Source organism: Strix uralensis, chromosome 15 (assembly GCF_047716275.1).
Source record: "Strix uralensis isolate ZFMK-TIS-50842 chromosome 15, bStrUra1, whole genome shotgun sequence".
Taxonomy (NCBI): Eukaryota; Metazoa; Chordata; class Aves; order Strigiformes; family Strigidae; genus Strix; species Strix uralensis.
The window spans coordinates 13,098,323-13,116,613 of record NC_133986.1 but is presented as its reverse complement, the minus strand read 5'-3'; the positions used below and the strand labels follow the sequence as shown (position 1 = coordinate 13,116,613).

The window sequence follows — 18,291 nt, the reverse complement described above, 5'->3', positions numbered from 1 at the left end:
CGGGGCTGGGGCGGCTGAGGAGAAAATGGCGGCAGCGGCGGGACCGGCGCAGCTGCCGGTGGTGTGTAACCGGCGGCTGGCGGAGTTCCTGCAGCAAGTGGACGACACCGACCTGGTGTGGCTGAGGGAGATCCGCGAGGAGGCGGCCAGGGTGTTCAGCAGGTACCGACCCCCCCACACACACGGTTCCCCTCACCGGGCCGTTACCGGCCGCTCCCCGCGCTGACCCCCCGCCTCTCCCCGTCCCCTCGCAGCCATTACGGCGATGAGCCGCAGCTGATGCCCAAGACGCCGTCGCAGAAGAACCGGCAGCGGAGGAAGCGGCTTTGCGGCCCGCAGGAGGAGAGCCTGGAGCCGGGCAGGAAGCGGTAGGCCCGCCCGTGAGGGGGTGGAGGCCGGGGCGCTGGAACCCGGGAAGTGCCGCTTGGGAGGGGATGGGGCGGCCGAAGGTGCAGCAGGGAGGGTCCCCTCGGCGCCTGGAGGGGGGAGGCGGCTCTTGGGGGGCTGAAAACCTCTGCTGGTGAAAGTCGCGCTAAGATAATGGCCCCCCCCGAGCGCGTCCTTGAGGCCTCCCCTTCGCCCCCGTGTTAAAGGTCCGGCCGGGCGCTCTGCTGAACACTCTGCGGTGCTCATGGGAAGCTCAGTGTTTGTCACTCCCCTCCATTTTATATCGCTGCATTTCTTCGTTCTCTATCTATTCTGCTCCAAAATGATTATGTCTGTTAGCTGCTTTCTGTGTTAGCCTCTTTCTGCAGCCCTGTGTCTATTGAGCTCTCAGAGAGGCTCATCCCAGGTGTTTTAACTTTGTTTTTCTGCACATTCCCCTTTGCATGGAAGGACTTTGGTCTATTCCTGAATCCAGTCCTAGTCTGACACACTGTTTCTGTTGTTAGATTATCTAGAAGGAGGAACAGCAGTCTCAAACTGGTAAGCTCTATGCGATACTCTCAACGACTCCAAAATAAAGAAAAGCTGGAAGTAAGCAGGGCTGAGGCCAAAGAACAGTCTCCACCTCAACGTGTGACAAGGTCCCAAGCTGTAACGTCTGCTAAAAGCTCGGAGGTTGTTCCTGAGACCCCCTTGGCCCAGCAAGAAGAAGGGCAGGTTTCCTTAGAGGAAATTGATGTCAGCAGTTGTGTTAACGCCGAGCTACATCTACAGAAGAGCACACCCGGACCTGCAGAGCAGCTCTCCACCACCATCCTCCTGAGCTCTGATGGTGGCTCTCCCAGGCAGAGCAGGGTTGTCAAATCACCGCCTGGGCCTGCAGCTGCTGAGCTGATGGTTCCTCACACCCCTGAGGCAAGCGATGCAGGGGAAAGTGAGGCTGCAGCGGAGCTGAAGGCAGCAAAGGCAGCTAATACTACAGTCATTTTAAGTGAGGAATCTAGGCTGGAGGAGGGAGATGACTCTGCTCAGGTACAAGAGGGGTTGGACAAGGAGCCACCCCAGCGCATAAGGGACAGCCCAGGGACTCCAAAAGGCTTGAGGCTGAGCCGGCGTTCGGTGCGCAGAAGCCTGATGGGCAAAACTTCCATGACTCGCAGAACCTCCTTGGCAGAGAAATACTCACTGGCCAGCAAGAGGGAAAGTATGATCCGGAAATCTGTCACCAGGGCAATGGCCAAGAGGAAGGCAGCTCGGAAGTCATCCGTGTCCTCCAGTCGTGTGGATGGTAAGTTTGAATGGCACCAGATGGGTTTGCTTTGCGCTTTTTCTGCTCTTTTTGTTGATCCACTACTGAAGGAAAACAGTGTTATGGGGTTAGTGCCTCAACTGGGTGCCACAGCTGATCCTCCTTGGCCAGGCGCCTGCGCTTCAGCGTAGATGTTCTGACTGGCTTTCTGGAGACCTACGCAAATAGAGAATCCCAGGTACCTGCTAGTCCGTGGCCTGTGTCTCGGCCTTGTAAATCCTCTGGAGAACAGCCCAAACATCTTCCGAGCTGCGGTGGCAGGTCGCGAGGCGAAGGAGGAGGCTGGCGAGCGGGTTGTGGCTGCTGGCGGCTGCTAAGGAGGGTTTGGGCTCTCACAAAGGCCATCTTGTTTTCTGGGAAATGAGGTAGCCATCACAAATCCACTGCTCTTTAAACAACATCTGGCTGCTGGTTCTAGAGCTCTTTTGAGAAGGGAATTTTGAGGTTGAACTTTGTAAACTTATTAAAAGTCTTCCAGGCTTTTACAGTTTGCAGTAGAGGCAGGTTTCAGCGAAGGACAAACTGATTTAAATATTCTTCAGTGCTACCGCAATCCAGGTGTTGGATGTGGGGCAGGAGAACACAGAGATGGATATAACGTCGTTGGTTTTTCAAGCTGAGGGAAAGTGGCTAGTAAATGTCTCCTCAAATGCAAGAGAACCTCTTCCACGCCGTTTGTGTTGAGGAGAGATTGGCTTTTTTGCACAGCATGCTCTTTTGTTTGAAGGGAGAACTAGTACAGCTGAAATAACAGCATGTTAGTCTGCAGTGTTGTAGTTTGGTGGGGTTTGTGCTGTATAAAACTGGCTTTTCTTGAAGAGTTGCCCTCTTTGCTGTAGAAGGTTATTCCTGGACAAGCACTGTAGTATTTTCCATACCAATTTAACTGTTCTGGTTGAATGTTTTTCCAGAACCAGAGCACTGCAGTCCCCAGTCCAGGGTTTCCTGTGCTGGTAACAGGTACTGGGCAGTGCTGTGTAAGTTTTTAAGCACAGCGTTGAGGGCTCCCTCAGTAAAAAATGAAACTGTAGGGAAGTCTTTTCATCTGTAACTTTGAAGAGGCACTGGAGTAGCTTTATCTACCCAGTTTAAATGATTGGTCAGTATTGTCCAGATCTGGATTACTTGGGGGTTTGAGGAAGGCTTTACTTCTTCCCTCTGTGCTATTTGACACAACTGCTCTTCTGCCTAGTCGAAATTTCTGGGTTAAGGAGGGGAACTGTGATGTTTCAGGCAGCTCCAGTTGATCTCGTTAACACTCGAAGTGTGTTAATTGACTGCAGAGTGCGTCTGCCCTGTCCCTGCAGCACTGGCCACGTACAGCGCCCATGCCTGGGCTCCCTTGGCCACACCGGCGTGGAAATAGGGGAGCAGCTGCTCTCTCAGCTTCTGCGCTCTGCCCCTGTGTCCCTGCCCAGGCTGAAGCTGCATCACTGCCTTAATTATGAGCAGCAGTTTCCGGCTCTGTGGTACTTAAAAACCGGCTACTGCCGAGCTGGGGGATGCTTGGCGGGAAGCAGCGCTTGTGCTGTAAATAACGCTGCCTCTAACTCCTGCTGGCAGCTGGCTGCGGCCCAGGCTGAGCCCAGACCTGGCTGCTCTTAATGTGAGCTCGTTGAACAGCACTTGGAGCTCATCTATAATTGAGAGCATCTGCTGTCTTACATTAAAGTTGCAGGCAGCATTTCCTCCAGTGCTGCTTGGGGGCACTGAACTGCCTTCGCTCGCAGCAGCACGTGGCAGTACTGACAGGGCAGAGCAAAGGCCTCTGCAGCCGTCTTGGGTAAACCTCACTCCCTCAGAGCCTTGGTCTGCACCTCTTATCTTACAGCTCTGGCATTTTTTTTCTTTTCCTGCAGCCTCCAGCTCTGGAGAGGTGCCAGAGGAAGAAGAAACAGTTGTCAAAATTGGGTAAGATGACTTTAAGATATTATTTTATCCTTAATATCCTGCTTGGAGGATTTTTTTTTACAGTGATATTCTTGGTATAAAATGCACTGCTTGCAGATAATGAATGGCTTCCCAGTTTCCTTGATGTTATTAAAGACGGCTGCCTTTATTTGTTTTTTCTAGGCCTCCTCCTGGATCTTGTACCCCCTCCAAGTTGGTAAGATTTGAGCAGAGATTAGAAGCGTTTCCGTTTGTGTGGACTTGTGAGCAGAAGGTGTTGAACACAACTCTCATTTGTTACTGGGGAATCGGGGAGCTCTGGCCACAGATTGCTGGATTTGGGCAACGGGCTGCTTGGCTAGAGGAGGTGTAGAGCTCTCTGCGTGGGTGTGTGAGCTTGTCCCTACCCTCCCTGGTTCCCATGCACAGACTAGAGAAAGTCTGAGATTGGCGAGTCTGGTTTAATCACTATGTTCCAAAATCGGCAAAACAACAACCAGTAAAGTTTTATTTGGAAGGTGACCCAAGGCTTATTTTGGATGCAGGTAGCTGTATTCTGTCAGTACAGTGTTACGATCTCAGATGCTTTCAGAGCAAGGCTAGCTTTGACTAGAAAACAGCATTCTTGCTGCTGCTTGGCATAAATATATTTAAATGTAAGTGATGGGTTGACGCATGCCAGTGCTAGCGTTCCGAGTCCTGCCGGCTCTTGCTTCTCAGCCTCTTGATAGAGATCAGTTGTGTGAAAATTCAGTCCTGAATCTATACAGATAAATAACCTTCTTATAATTCAGGGAAGTTTTTTCAGTTGTACAGAGTTTGTACACTATTACTACTTCTGTATTTTTAAAGCTTCTTTTGACCTTTTTGTTAGTCCTGCAGATTATTCAAAGCTTGTCAGTTTGTCTCAAGGCAAACACAGAAATTTATAAATACCATCCAGGTCAAAACATATCCCTCCACAATTCTCACTGCCCTCCTGAGGAAGAAATCCCAGGATTATGTCACTGTTTTGCCCAGAATAATTTTCAGTGAGCTAAGGCTGAGTTAATGGAGCAGAGCTCTGTGCCTCGAGCAGTTCTGTAAACAAGGACAGGCTTACACATGCCTTTATGGCCGCGCTTGTCAGTGGAGCTGCAAAAGTTCAAATAAACTCCTTTTTTCTACCGCCTCTGGATTTTTAGCTTGCCTGAGTTACAACTGTAAGAAAGCTTAAAGGGCAAAGGGGGAGAAGAGAGGAATGGACTGCTCTGCAGATCTGCGAGTGGAGGACTTATTTCTGTACCCTGATGGATTTATAAACAGAGGCTGGTCCATGTAGTGTGTGATCTGCCCTGACCCTCACCTCTCGTTCCCCTACTGCTGCTCTGGGAGTGGGACCACTCTTAGCCCAGGTTCCCTCTCCCCATCTGTCTGTCCGTCCAGCAGCACTTTTCTTGGCAAACCAAACATGGTTTGGTTTCTGCCAGAGATTTCCTCTGGGAGCTGTGAGCAGCGTGGAGGGTGGTGCTGCAGCAGCCCCCTTGGCCCAGAGAACGCATGTCTGTAGGGGCACACAGGCAGTGCCTCTGCGCGTGTGCTTCCCCAAAGGTCAGATCCTCGCAGCCCTGCTCTCGAATTCGTTAGATCTACATCCTTCTGTCGTGCTACAAGATGCTTCCTGTCCCCAGCCTTAGGGTAAGACCATACAGAAACATTTGGGGAGGAGAAAGTTTCCATACTTTATTCTCTTCCCATCTCCCCCGTGCCTGCCAGCCTCCACGGGCTCGGGGAGCGGAGTTAACACTGGCCCTGCTAGCGGAGTGCAGACTGCCGGGCTGCTGCCTGCTCTCCAAAGCCATTATCTCAACAATTCCGTGCCAGTGGAAGTGCAAAGGTGGCAAATAACAGCATCCGTAACCAACCCATAAATCAAGGAAATGGGCTGCTTGTCTTTGCTGTCTCCCAGGCTGCCCATTCATCACTGCTCAGTGAAGGGGGTCCAGCAAGCATAAACAGATTCCAACTTGAAACACTTTTGTCCTTAATAGTTTATGAGTTTGTTCTGTTTAAGCAGCCGGTCCCTCATTGCAGATACCCGTGTTCTGGGAACCTCTGTGCTTCTAGTGATGACAGGACACCAGGGAATTTCCCAAGATATGTCCCGAGGTATTTTTCTCAGCTGGAGGTTAGGACTTCCCTCTGAGTACTGGCTCCAATACTTTCTGCCATGTGGTTCTGCATTCCCTGGCAGTATTGCAGTGTCATTGTCAGAATGATGTCACGATTTGAAACAGTAATTGGCTGTTTCTGTGTGAGAATTGTGCTGAAACCCATTTGCTTTTCCTACAGAATCCCCAAAGCCCGCGAATGTCACTTCGCTCTCGAACCATCAGCAGAAACGAACAGCCAGAGGAGCCAAGCAACAATGGTAACTTCCAGAGGGGTTTTGTGGCAAAATTTTAAAAAGTCATCGCATTGTTGGGAGGCTGACTGGGAGGTTTGAGAGACTGGCTAGTTAATTTGAGAGCCCAGTTTGAAAGATTATTCTAATCTTTGACAAGGGAGGATTTGTTTCAAGAGATCAGCAGTTAGGAGATTCTGTGCTGGAGTCACTTCCCACCCTGGGAAGTGCGTGGCATGAGGACAGAGGGTTCTGGGGGTTGGGGGAGGCCTGGTCCAACCCCCTTCCTGAGCGAGCAGTCGCGGTGTGTCCGCTGAGCACAACGGCGCTGCGTTAGAGCGAGCCGCGTGCTGCAGACCAGGCAGCTTTGCCTTCTTTTCTATTTCTGGGTTCGACTGGCGCTGTGTGGCTGCTTGCTGAAGGCAAGAAAGATCCTGCTGCGTGTAATTCATGGCAGGGTTTTTGCTCTTTAGCGAGCTGCTAAATCTGTTGTCTGCTTTCAGAGCTGTGTTGGAAGGGAGTTTTCTTCTGCTAGAACTGACTGTGTAACTGTTTTCTTTCAGAAAGCAACTCAAATAAGGGGGAGACCCAGGAGCCGCCCCAGAGTGCCAGGTATGTTCGTAGAATCATTCCAGCTGGAAGGTGCCTCTGGAGATCTGTCCTCTGGTTCAAAGCAGGTTCAAGGCTGAAATGTTGTTAAATGGCTTCAGTGTTCTGTGACTGTGAAACTTTTGCAGGAAGCTTTCTCTGCCTCTATAAAAAGAGGATTTAATTTGTATCTTCTATCACATGAGAAATCTGTTACTGGGTAACTACTTGTGCATAGGCAATGAAGTATCTTTTCAGCTAGGAGAGCTTTATGACCTTTTCTTAAACCTGACTTTGAGACCATCGGGAGGGTTTGCCACGTGTGATGGACTGTATTCTTCTGACAGGAGAAAGCCAAGTTACAAGAGAGCTGTGGACGAACGCTATGACCATCAGCAAGCAGAAGATGGAGGGCTTTCTCCTCCGAGAAGACAGACCCCATCCTCCGTCTTTCCAGCCAGCAAAGTAAGATCCTTGTAACCCTGGTGAACTTCACCAAGACCTCTTCTTACTCACGCTCCTGAGGACCGTTTTTGGCATTCCCCTTACAGGTTGTACGTCCTTTCAAAACGTTTTTGCACACTGTGCAGAAGAACCAGCTCCTCATGACGCCGAGCTCTGTGGGGAGAAACGGAGTGATAAAATCTTTTATCCGGTACAACACTCCTCTCCAGTCGGATCCCAAGGTAAGACGAGACTCTGCTGTATGCAAGTATGTGATGCTCTGGTGAGCGTCTAAGTTAAAGCACAGATGGAAAAGAAACTTTTCAACCCATAGTAAACTAAGAAGTAAATTTAAGCTGTTTACACTGACATAAATTAAATAAAACTGTGATTAGTCAGCTTCCTAAAGAGTTCTAATTTGGACCCTAAGCTTTATTACTGTAGCATTCCCCTGTGGTATTAGCAAGTAACAGTTGGGAATGAAAACTGGGAACTGAAAATCAAGAGGATTTTGAATGCTGCAGTTGAGGTGTATGTGTAACTGAGGTCTGCACATCCAAAGTCTCCATTCTGGGATCTTTCTAGTGAGTGAGATCTGAGCTTAAATCCAAGCTTCTGATGTTCTGAGGTTTTTCAGATCTTTGAAGCAGGAAGAACCATGAGCCTGCCTTGAATAGGAGACCGCTGGTTCAGAGAGATGAGTGTGCCGGAGCCCAGATCTAACGGGCATCGCTATCAGGGGGTGTGATGGTGGCACACAGCAGACAAACACCACAGCTCTGCTGTGTGCGGGGCTGCTTCTGCCCAGGGCAAACCCCAGCGAAGTTCCAGTGTCACAGCGGTAAGCCCCTGTACCCCAGACAGTACTTTGGGCAGATGGGATGTGAGATCTGCTTCTAGATTTCCAAAGGCAGTTGGTTTTCCCTGTGTTCTGCTTACACAGGAGAGTTTGGTCATAAATCATGATCATTTAATTACATTGGCTGGACTTGCAGCAGGAATACTACCCATATCCCTGCTGGGCAACCCTCGCTCCTACTTCATTGGCATTTAGATTTGGGTAGCCCTCAATTCTACCTCATCGGCATTTAGATTTGGTGTTTGGCTCGGAGGAGTCCGTGCTCGAGGAAAAGCTGGTTCCCATCAGCATCTGCAGGTCCCGTGCCGGAGTCGTGCTGCGACATGAGGGCGCAGTAGCTTCATGAGGCACCCAGGGACACGCTGGGAGCTGGTGTGTGAGCACAGGCTGCTCACACTTGGGAAACCCAGCAATGTGCCTGCAGAATACAGTAGTTCTAGGGCTTGTTTTCACTTGCAGGAGAGCTGGGCAGGGAGAGGAGGGCATACTGCAGAAACTGTTTTTCCTGCATCTAGCTTATATCCAGCAACCTTGTATCAGAACTTTTGTATAGCTTAAAGCTGTCACGGTTGTGATGTGTAGGGAGTCTTGCTGTGCTCTGGGTTGGTCTGTCGTTGGGGAGCAGTGAAGCCCTCGAGCTTCAGTCTCACTGGAGTTCCTGCTGACATTAGTGCCTGTGTTGGCAAAGGAGCTGGTATGATGAGAAGTGTTCTGGCTCATGCATCCTTTGTCGCTGTCAGTTCACTGAATGTTATATTTTAGGTCTCATTTCAGTGTGGCCCACTTCCCCTCAGGACTTCTTCTGTGTGGAGCCTGACATAACTAAATAGCACCAGCGCAATAAGATAGAATCGTTAGTTTTAAATTAGCCAGTTTGGATACTAATAACACCAGTCATGTACAACGTGGGGCCCAGCGTAAGGTTATCACTTCACTATTTCACCATGCTTATCAATGGGTTTGTCCCGAGACCAGGCCTGTCACAATTAGGCATCTGCAGTATCAAATCTGGCATTAAATTAGTTTGTCTTAACCTGTTTGCTGTGGTGGCTGGAGCTTGCTCTCCTCATTGTCAGTGTGCTCAGACCGAGTTAGCTGGGCGGGTTAGAGAGGCGCCCGAATTTGCGTGATGTGTGGGGCTGCCTGGGCCTGAGACAGGCCGTAAGCGCTCGGGCTGGACGGGGGTGGTTTGCCCTGAGCTGGAGCTACGCGGGAAGCGGAGGTGCCGGCGGGAGCTCTGAGGAGCAGCGAGGTGTCTCCTGGAGCACCATCTGTCCCCGCTCTCACCGCAGGAAGTCAGTATCATGCCGAGCATTAGCGCTGCTTTTTTGGTTCTTTTTACCAACGTAAATCATGGTGCTGTCCACCCGCCATCTCTGCAGAACCTGCCTGGGCTTCAGGAGCTGATGCTTCTGTTTCAACTTCCCAGCTTCTTCTCTTGCTCTCTAAGATTAACACCACTGCCTCGTTTTTCATCACATTCCTTCCCAAACATCTGTGACCATGTCACAGGTGGCCCAAGCTTGTTACCGTCCCCTGGTGCTGGCTGCAGTTCCCTGGTGTTACCTCTGTGCCGCCCTTAATGTGAGCAGGTCGAGGGAGAAGGAAGCCCTGATAGGTGGGTACAATCACATTTCAATCCACTTCAGGAAAAGGAGAGACAGAAGCTAGAGACTCTGAGGAAAAAGCAAGAAGCTGAACACTTGAGAAAACAAAAACTGGAGGAAGAAAAGAAACGGCGATTAGAAGAGGCAAAGCTGTGAGTATATGCTTTCTGCCCTGCCTAGCCTGTGTGCTCTGCACCTCTAGGTCCCTGTGGCTGGGTCTTTTATCTTGCAGAGTCCATACACGCAGCAAAAATCCCTGTCTGCTGGCTCTCACACCACAAAGCCAGTATTTGTTCTCATAGTATCTATCTAGAATGCAAATAAAAGGTAACTCACCTAGCTGAGTGCTTCTTCAGCTTTTCGTCTTAAGTCCTCTGTCTCAGATGGAGCTTAAAAAAATTGCTGATGTTTAAATGAATGGTGTATTTTCTTAATTGAATTTCATGGTGCCCAGGAGCTGTGTCTGGCTTTGTATTTGAGTTGTAAGGAATCCTCTGCCTGGACTGCAATGACCAGGTTGGGCTGTGTCCTACAGGAAGCGTGAGGAGCGTCTGCGCAAAGTGTTGCAAGCTCGGGAGCGGGCAGAGCAGATAGAGGAAGAGAGGAAAAGGCGCATTGAGCAGAAGATAGCTCTGTTTGAGAAGACCGAGAAGGTAAGGCCCGATATACCTGTGGAGTTTGTCTGGGAGAATAAATAATCTGTTGAGGTGGATGATGCCACATGAGTGTGCCTTGCAGAAAGACAGGGGCTGAAATTTAGAGAGTGAACTGGAGAACGGTTGAATAAAGATCCTTCCAGAAACTTGCCGATTCTGAGTGACCGCCTTTCTCTTGGTTACAGAAAATGGCAGATAAACCCCTTATTTCCCAGAATTATGAATCTAAATGGGCTTTATTAGGGCTCTGTCAGATGGGAGAAGAACTTCAAGCAGATAAAGCCAGCCTAATGGCCCTGAGGCTTTATCTACTCGAAGCTGTTCTCCCATCTGACTGATGGATGAAGAGGTGAAAATAAACGTACTTCCTCCAGACCCTTTCTTGTATCTGAGTCTTTGGGATGATTTGCACATGTGACCACAGCAGTCATTTGTCTGCTTTAATCATCTCCATCTGATTTTCTTATTTCATGGTTCTGAGAATATAATCTGATGGTTTTTGTGGTATTAGATGTGTAAAGGCCAGAACAGGATCAGCTCTTCCTGTGGAGATGTGTAAAAGAAGGTAATTTCCTTAAATATTACCTTTTTAAAATAAAGCACAGGTCCCACTGGCGAAAAAGGATGCTTTTGCCCTGTGAGAGGAGGGAGCTCTGTGTCTTTGAGACTTACTCTAGGATATTTCACGTGCAGAGCACTGTCCCACCTGAGACGTGGGTATCCAGCTAGCTATGCCTGTGCCGTAGGTGCGGGAAGAAAGGCTGGCAGAAGAGAAGATCAAAAAGAAAGCAGCTGCCAAGAAAATGGAAGAAGCAGAGGCCCGGCGCAGGCACGAAGAAGAGGCTAGAAAACAAAAAGCACTGCAGCAGGTCTGTGCTGGAGCCCATCCTCTTACCCTGAGTGCATTTAGAGTGGCCGCGCTTTGCTGCTCTTTGTAAGTGAGGAGCCCGTGGGAGTGCTGACACGAGCCAGCCCAGCCAGGATCGGTGTGGCGGGAGGCTTTATCTTTGAAGCTCTCCTCAGTGTGGTGCTTCCTGTGTCCTCTTGCAATACGCTGCCAGCTCTTGGTGATTGTGACCCACAGTTCTTCCATGGTGCTGGACAGATTCTTACTAACAACTGTAATCTGTGCGTTGGCAAGTCCTAAACCTCAGTTAAACCTGTCCCTTGGAGATCCAGAGCCCTTCGGGTACCGTGTGGGCAGGGAGGGGCCAGCGCTGAGGTGGCTGGAGATGAGGCACCAGGACTGCAGCCCCGAGCTGCTCCCCTGCTCTGGCGGGAGGTGCCAGGGACTGGGGTCAGATGGGGCCTTTCTGCTCCTTGACTCTGGAGCCTGTTCTGGTTCGGTGTAAGGGGAGTAACTGCCTTGTTGGGCTTACCAGGAGGAGGAGGAACGTCGGCACAAAGAGCTAATGCAGAAGAGGAAGGAAGAGGAGCAGGAACGTGCCAGGAAGATTGCGGAGCAGAGACAGGCAGAACAGGAGAGAGAGAAGCAGCTGGCTGCAGAGAGAGAGTTGGAGAGGAAGAAGGAACAGGAGAGAATCCAGGCAGAAAGGTAAGACAATATCCAATTTATGTAGTAAATTCTGTGTGGGACTTTGAAGAGAAGCGGGAGCAGAGGGCACTAGTGAAAGGCTCAAGCAGTGAAGAGCTACTTTGTGCTGTCAGCACGACTCGACTGTTGTGGGTACTAAGCTGCTGAGGAGAAATCCTGGGCTCGGTGAGGTGGGAGTGTGGTGGGGAGTGCCCTGAAAGGCTGTGAGAAAGGGGGGGCTGTGGCAGGTGCTGGATGGGGGTACCCCGGTGGATTTGAGAGTACCGGTCTGTTGCTTTGGTTCTCAGGCTCCGCGAGCAGCAGGAGAAGGCCGCTTGCCCACAGAAGGACGCGCTGGCTGCTAAAGAACAGCTCCCCAAGGAGACGGGGAAGGCAGACGTACGTATGCGCTGCTTGCAGCTGGTGGGGCCAGCTTCGGGAGCCGTTCCTGTTGGGAGCGACTGAGCGGGTGGGGTTATTTCACTTGCTTTTAGATGCCGGCTGTTTGGGTCAGCAGCCTCTTGGTTTCCTCTACGTTCAGTAGGAAGAACTGAGCGTTTGCAGGGTGAGATTCTTGTGACCTGTGTGGGATGGTTACTGTACAGTGGGACGACTTGGCCTCTAAAAAGACAGTTCTTAGTGTAAGAAGAGGCTGAGATCAGTAGCACAGGCTTTTCCAGTCAGATGGTTGGCTGGTTTCTGATGTTTCTATCCTGAAGATAGTCAGTAGCAAGCTTTTCAAAGCATGAGGTCATTGCATTTGTAGAGAAAGGCAACTAATGCTCTTAAATGGGAAGGTCGATTTGTGCCACTGCGAGGAAAGCTCGAACTGCTGCATTTGTTCACTGTCTGCACTGTGCTCAGTGCTCTTTAGCATCACAGGCAACGAATGCTTGCAGTTAGATGCTCAGATTTTTTTGCATATCAAAAGTGGATCCCTGCATTAACAGCATAGTTTAGTTCATGAGATTAATTCCTGTGTGATGTCGGCTTGCCAGCAGGAGCAGAGGCTAGCAGAGGTGAAGAGGCAGGAGCAAGAACAGAAGAAACTGCCAGAGGAACAAAAGGTTAAAGATATAGCCCAAACCCAGCACCTAGAAAACAAAGAGGTAATTCTGCTCTCTCTGGTGAAACTTTAAGGGATGACATCAGAGAATGCCGATTCCAGCAATGACATGCTGTTACAATGGGCAGTTTTACCCTCTGCTTTTTATGTTCCCTTTCAATGATGAAGGGATTCTGTAAACTTTTCCTGTTATTGGAGGTTGACTCCTGGTGGAATGACCTGGGGAGTGGAAAGGAGGGAAGGGAAGCAGCAGGTGTTTGCCAGGGTTTGCTCGCCAGGGAAAGGCAGTGGCTGTTGGAGTTGCTTTGCCTTTCTGAGCTTCTCTTTAAATCCTGGATTAACCTCCCGGGCAGGAGCGATGCTGAAATAGTGTTATTTAAGTTCAAAGTTGGGAGCAGCCACGGGATGGCAGCAGAGCCTGTGTAATGGTTTTGTGTTGGGGCCTCGCTGCTGACAGAACTTGAGGAAAACGTGCAGGTGAATGAACATTGAAAACAAATGTATGGACCTTTATCTCCTTGCAGAGCTATATATTTTAATCTTTAAATGCAAGAACAGTGAAATATGAGTTAATGGACGCAAGCCATGAAGGCAGCCTTATGGGGAAGAAAAACTTTCCAACTCTAGAGAGATGTTTCATGGAAGGGGAAATTTTCAGTTCCCAGTTTTTCTTTGTCACTTGCATTTCTCAGTCATGCTGTTCCCATAAAAATTACAGTAGCTTGTCCTGAGCTGTTGTGTGTGTGTTCTCGACGTGGTAATAAGCAGTTTAATATTGTTAAACAAGCCCAGAAGTTTGGCTGTAGAGTATTTAAAGCACATTGCTCCAGCTTTGAGGACGTAACAACTGCATTTAAGCCTTGCTTGAATCAGAGGGAACTGCTGCATGTGTGTTAGATGCATCTATTGCTGGCTTGTTCGTGTCGTACATAGCCAATTAAGCAGCATAATTAAACAGGAGGAGGCAGTGCAAAGTCAGAATTGTGTCAAAACTTTAGAACTTGAGACAAGTTCTTGGGTCAAAACTTTGGAACTGCCAAAGTTGAGGCTTTGCAGCCGTGCGGTGAAGCGAGGGGTGAATGTTGGGGCATTCCGGCCACTGGGCCTCTGGCTGCTGCGCCTGACACCTGCCGGTACCTTTGTCTTCTAGAACTCGCCTGCCTGCAGCTCATACCAGATGACTCCCCAGGCCCCAAAAGTTCCCAAGCCCGCCCTGACAAATCCAAACAACTACGGGCTGGATCTGAACAGCGATGACTCTACAGATGACGAAAGCCAGCCTCGCAAGCCTATCCCTGCCTGGGCCACCGGTACGTGTCAGCAGGCCCGTGTCCGGCCTGAGAGCCCCCAGCACACCCTGCTGTAGCTTTGCTCCAACCCATAGTCAGACCTGGTGTAAGATTTTGCCCAGTTCCTACTACTAAAAGTACTGGTCTCCTCCAGCCACGCTGCTGTGCCGAGTCATAGGCTCCTCTACCACTTGGGGATCTTCTTGTGACAATATTGGGGAGAAAATACGCTTTTAACTGCTTTAATGGATCTGCTAGGGTCATTTTGCTAGTGTAAAAGGAATGATTATGAACTAGTGCCTTGAGCCTGCTTGACACTGATTTGCCTTTAAAAAGCAAAGTAATGCCAGATGTCATGGGCCGGGTTTCAGACCGGCAGCTGTTCTGGTTCTGAAATGCTCAGTTCCATGATTTCATATTCCACCTACCCCCGAGGAGCTAAAAAGTTGTGGGGAAACTAACAGGCTGCAGGAAGAAAAGCTGAGACACCTTGACTCTTGCAAACTTACTCTAGTTCCTGGCCAGAATTCAGTACATGCAATATTTGCGCTCCAAGCGATCTGTAGTGAATCTTTAGGCTTAACCAAGGTGCTTTAAACCACCAAACCCTGCAGGATTTCTCCCATTTACGATCTCAGTGGGTTTAGAGATGAGGAGAGCCGGGACACGCTGTGTACAAACAGTCTCTTCAATTTCAAATTGAATATCAATTCAATGAAATTCAAAATCAAAACCAGCAATTTCAATTAAAAAAAATTAATGCCAATTTAATCTCTTGTTTCTCCAGGGAATCTGCTTAGCCAAGCTGTAACCCACCAGTACTACAACCCTCCCAACGTTGACGCGCTCTTCGGGGTGATCGCAAGCCCCAAGCTGGAGGACATCTTTTACAAGAGCAAGCCGCGCTACTTCAAGCGCACGAGCTCTGCGGTGTGGAACTCGCCGCCCTTCCCTGGCACCAGGCCGGCGCTCGCTCTGCCCTACACCCTCAAGAAGTACTGAGGTGGGCAGAGGCTCTTTCTTGCGGAGCAGGGGGTGTGCGCTTCTGTCTCTAGGTGAGAAAAGAGTTGTTCAGTATCCGTAAATCTTTAGGTATTAGCGTGGAATAAATGTCAGCTCTTACTGGGCCTCTTGCATTTTCTGCTTTCAGGGCTTATTTTCTCCCTGTTAGGCAAAACAGGAAGCTTTTGGGAGATACCGCCTCAGAACGATGCATTTCCTTTTACCGTAGCTTTAAGCTGGCAAAGATTCGGACCTCTAGGTTGGGAGAGTGCATCCCTGAAAGCTGTATGACCCTCCCCTCCCCAGGCAGGGCTGGGAGCTGTCCGTCTGTCCGTGGCCGAAGCCAGAGGACTCGTAGCGCTGAGGCCACCGCGTGTGTCACGGTCAGACCCGAACGGGCGCCACTGGCGTTCCCCAGGAGCCTGACATCAGTGCGGGGGGTCTTTGTCATCTCCTCAAATTGCAAAGGGGCTTCACTGTTCCATTTTTCAGCAACACGCTTTATGCCAACGCCCGGTGCCGTTGTGTGCGTGAGCTGCGGTGATGCTGATGGTGCTGCAGCTCCGGCTGAAAAACACAAATTTTATCGACCTTTCTTCAGGTGCTGGAGAGAGGGAGGTGACCTTGGGTGTAACCCTATCTCCAGGAATACCCAGAGTAGTGGAAGGCAGCTTTGTTCTAGGCTTTAAGAGAAATTGTACAAAGGTTCTGGTAGAATTTTGTCTCTCTAATTTAAATTCCATGGCTGTGGCATCGACCGGATTGAAAGAATGAGTTTAAACTTCATCCCTCTTTCTCTTTTCTCCCCTTGGCCGTTTCCTTTGTTCAGCATCAAAGCTGGTTTGATTTCTAGGCCTGTTTCGCACTACACATTCTGTAAGACAGTGTCAAATGTGCTGTTACCAAAACAGTTCCCTCTGAACAGCAAAATATCGGCTTAGAATTTAATTTCCAAGAGCACTTGATGTTTTAGACATTCTTTCCACACCAGACTCGTAAATGGCACAGACACTTGTTTTCTCTGACAGGCTCCTGTATGGCGAGAGGTCTCGGTAGGACAGTACTTACTGGAAGATTTTAAGGGAAACAGTTACTTTTGTTTCTGTAGGTTGCTGTGGAAGTCTGGCTTCTGCAAATTAGACACCCCCCATGGTTCTTACCTCAGGTTCATCTTTCCTTGCGGCTTGATTTGTTTTAAAGTCGGGTGAGCGTTTCGTGGCTGCGATTTCAGTAAGCAAGAGACTGAAAAGCACGTTTGTGTACACACAACTCGGTCCTTCGAAATCACTGTACGGAGATTCTGCAGCGCGGGAGGAGGCTTCGACCTTTCCTCGTGCTGTAGTTCATGAACTGTTTGCAAGCGAACGGCTTTACAGTGACGTGGGGTTTTATATTTAAATACATAACTGCTAGATGCTCTGCTTTGGTCCGTGTTTGTATCTGCGAGGGGACTGTGCTTTGATAGACGCTCTGTAGATTGAGTTTTGTATCTTAGGGTGAACGTAACCTTTTTGTAAGAAAGCTTGCTGAAATGGGAAAAAACTTTAAAGTTGATTGCTATTTGAATGTCTGAATTTGATAAAAGTGAGTTAAATCATCTCCTCTGGTCTCTTCTTACGGATTCATCATAGCTTTTGATTAGACAAATCTACGGTATTTTGGGATGTGTCCTTTTGAGTTGCTTTTTGCACTGTTTCCTTAAGACAGGAATGTTCTGTTGAGTAAGAACTTCGTAACTCCCGCGGAAAATATCTGTGTTTGGCAACCCTGCAGAATTTGCTGACTAGTTTTTCTTCCTTCTGTTTCTGGAAATGGGAAGAGGGACAGTCTGGCATGATGATATGTTGCTGAGGAATACATGACCTGAATTCATCTTGAAGGAACCTACATCCCTGTAATTCACTACTTGTACAAGTCTAGAAAATACTCGGACTTGCCACCAGCAGGTGGCGCGAGAACTTCAGTCATAGCACAACTGCAGCACTGGCATTTAAAAACACACAAACAAAAAACCACAAGTAGAAATCCCAGGGAATTACAACCTCAAGATTTTAAGAAAGATATTTTCACTCCTGATTCAGGTATTTCTCCTGTTACTCTGCCTGCCCAGCAGCCTCTCCCCAGCCTCTCCCACCTGTTTCTGGTCAGGCTGGACTCCCAGTTCACGCTGCCCCCCCCACAGGTCCTGCCCCAGATGAGTCTCCTGCCCAGGGGCAGCTTTTCAGAGCCTTTCCTCCAGGTTTGGTTTCAGGTGGGATCCCAATCCTCTTTGGGTCCAGAGGTGCTGGAAATCTAGCAAGAAAAGCAAGTTTCAAGTAAATAGGACTATTAAAAATCACTTTTAAGCACCCAATGAGAGCTTGGCATCCCAGCCAGAGCCTTGCTGAGGTTTGGTTTACGTTTAGGACTTGCACTGGTGTTCCCTTTGCTACATTAACCCTCTGAGTATCCTTTATCCTTTGGATTAAATCTGGCAGATGTGGCTGCCCTGCAACTGTGTTTTTTGTGGCTGATGCTTTTCTGGGTCCTTCATGGGAGGACGGGGCCGTGGCCCAGGAGAACAGTCCTGGCCAGGGTAGCTCCTTGCTCAGCACCAAACCGGTGCCTGGCAGCCAAACCAGGGTGGGGATTCACAGTGGTGGGGGGAAACGGGAGCGTCTGAAGAAATTGGAGCTGCCCTGGTTCCTGTCTGGGTGTCAAAGAGAGAGCGCAGCCGCAGTCCGGCTTAGGGGCCGTGTCCCTCGTGGGGGTCAGTGGAGATCTGGGGGGAGGACTCTCCACAAAGGCCTGAACGTGGGTCCCTCCTCTCCCCCCATCGAAATGACACTGGGAGGAAACTGCCTGTGCTGGTGAAAGCAGCTTCTCTAACCGCTCGCAGCTTCCCACTCCCCAGCGCCAGCAGCACCTTCCTCCTGCGGCGGGCGGCTGCCCAAAGCACTGACCCTGGAACAACAAACACATCAACCATCCCCCTGGGGCAGGTCAAGCCTAATTCTGCAGCTTCTTGCCGTGAGAACACTGTGTTTATTAAGCCTTTTTCTGTGTGCCTTTAGCCTAAATCACTCACTGATAAGGCAGCTGTAGGTCTTGCATCCTGCAGGAAGGTTGAGCTCTGAGATCTCGGGAGGGGATTTGGCTTCAGAGTTCCTTTCTAGATGCAGCCTCAAACCCACAACTAACGTCGTTGTCTGTGGCTACAGCCCAGGACCAGCATTTTGCAGCCTGTGAGCTGCTGTGGATGAGGAGTAGCCTGCAGGATACCAGAAAACGGCGTGCA

The 18,291-nt window shown here is 49.7% G+C and overlaps 1 protein-coding gene across 1 annotated transcript; it reads left to right on the top strand.

Annotated features, from left to right (window-relative positions):
• Window positions 1-25: 25 nt before the first annotated feature.
• Window positions 26-16,613, top strand: INCENP (inner centromere protein). Its single transcript, XM_074884931.1, has 16 exons — window positions 26-162; window positions 255-368; window positions 894-1,675; window positions 3,556-3,607; window positions 3,770-3,803; window positions 5,918-5,996; window positions 6,533-6,581; window positions 6,905-7,022; window positions 7,109-7,243; window positions 9,510-9,619; window positions 10,003-10,120; window positions 10,870-10,992; window positions 11,506-11,678; window positions 11,966-12,056; window positions 13,874-14,033; window positions 14,800-16,613. Exons 1-16 carry the CDS (start codon window positions 26-28, stop codon window positions 15,012-15,014), a joined length of 2,490 nt encoding a protein of 829 aa, XP_074741032.1. The 3' UTR covers window positions 15,015-16,613.
• Window positions 16,614-18,291: the final 1,678 nt, after the last annotated feature.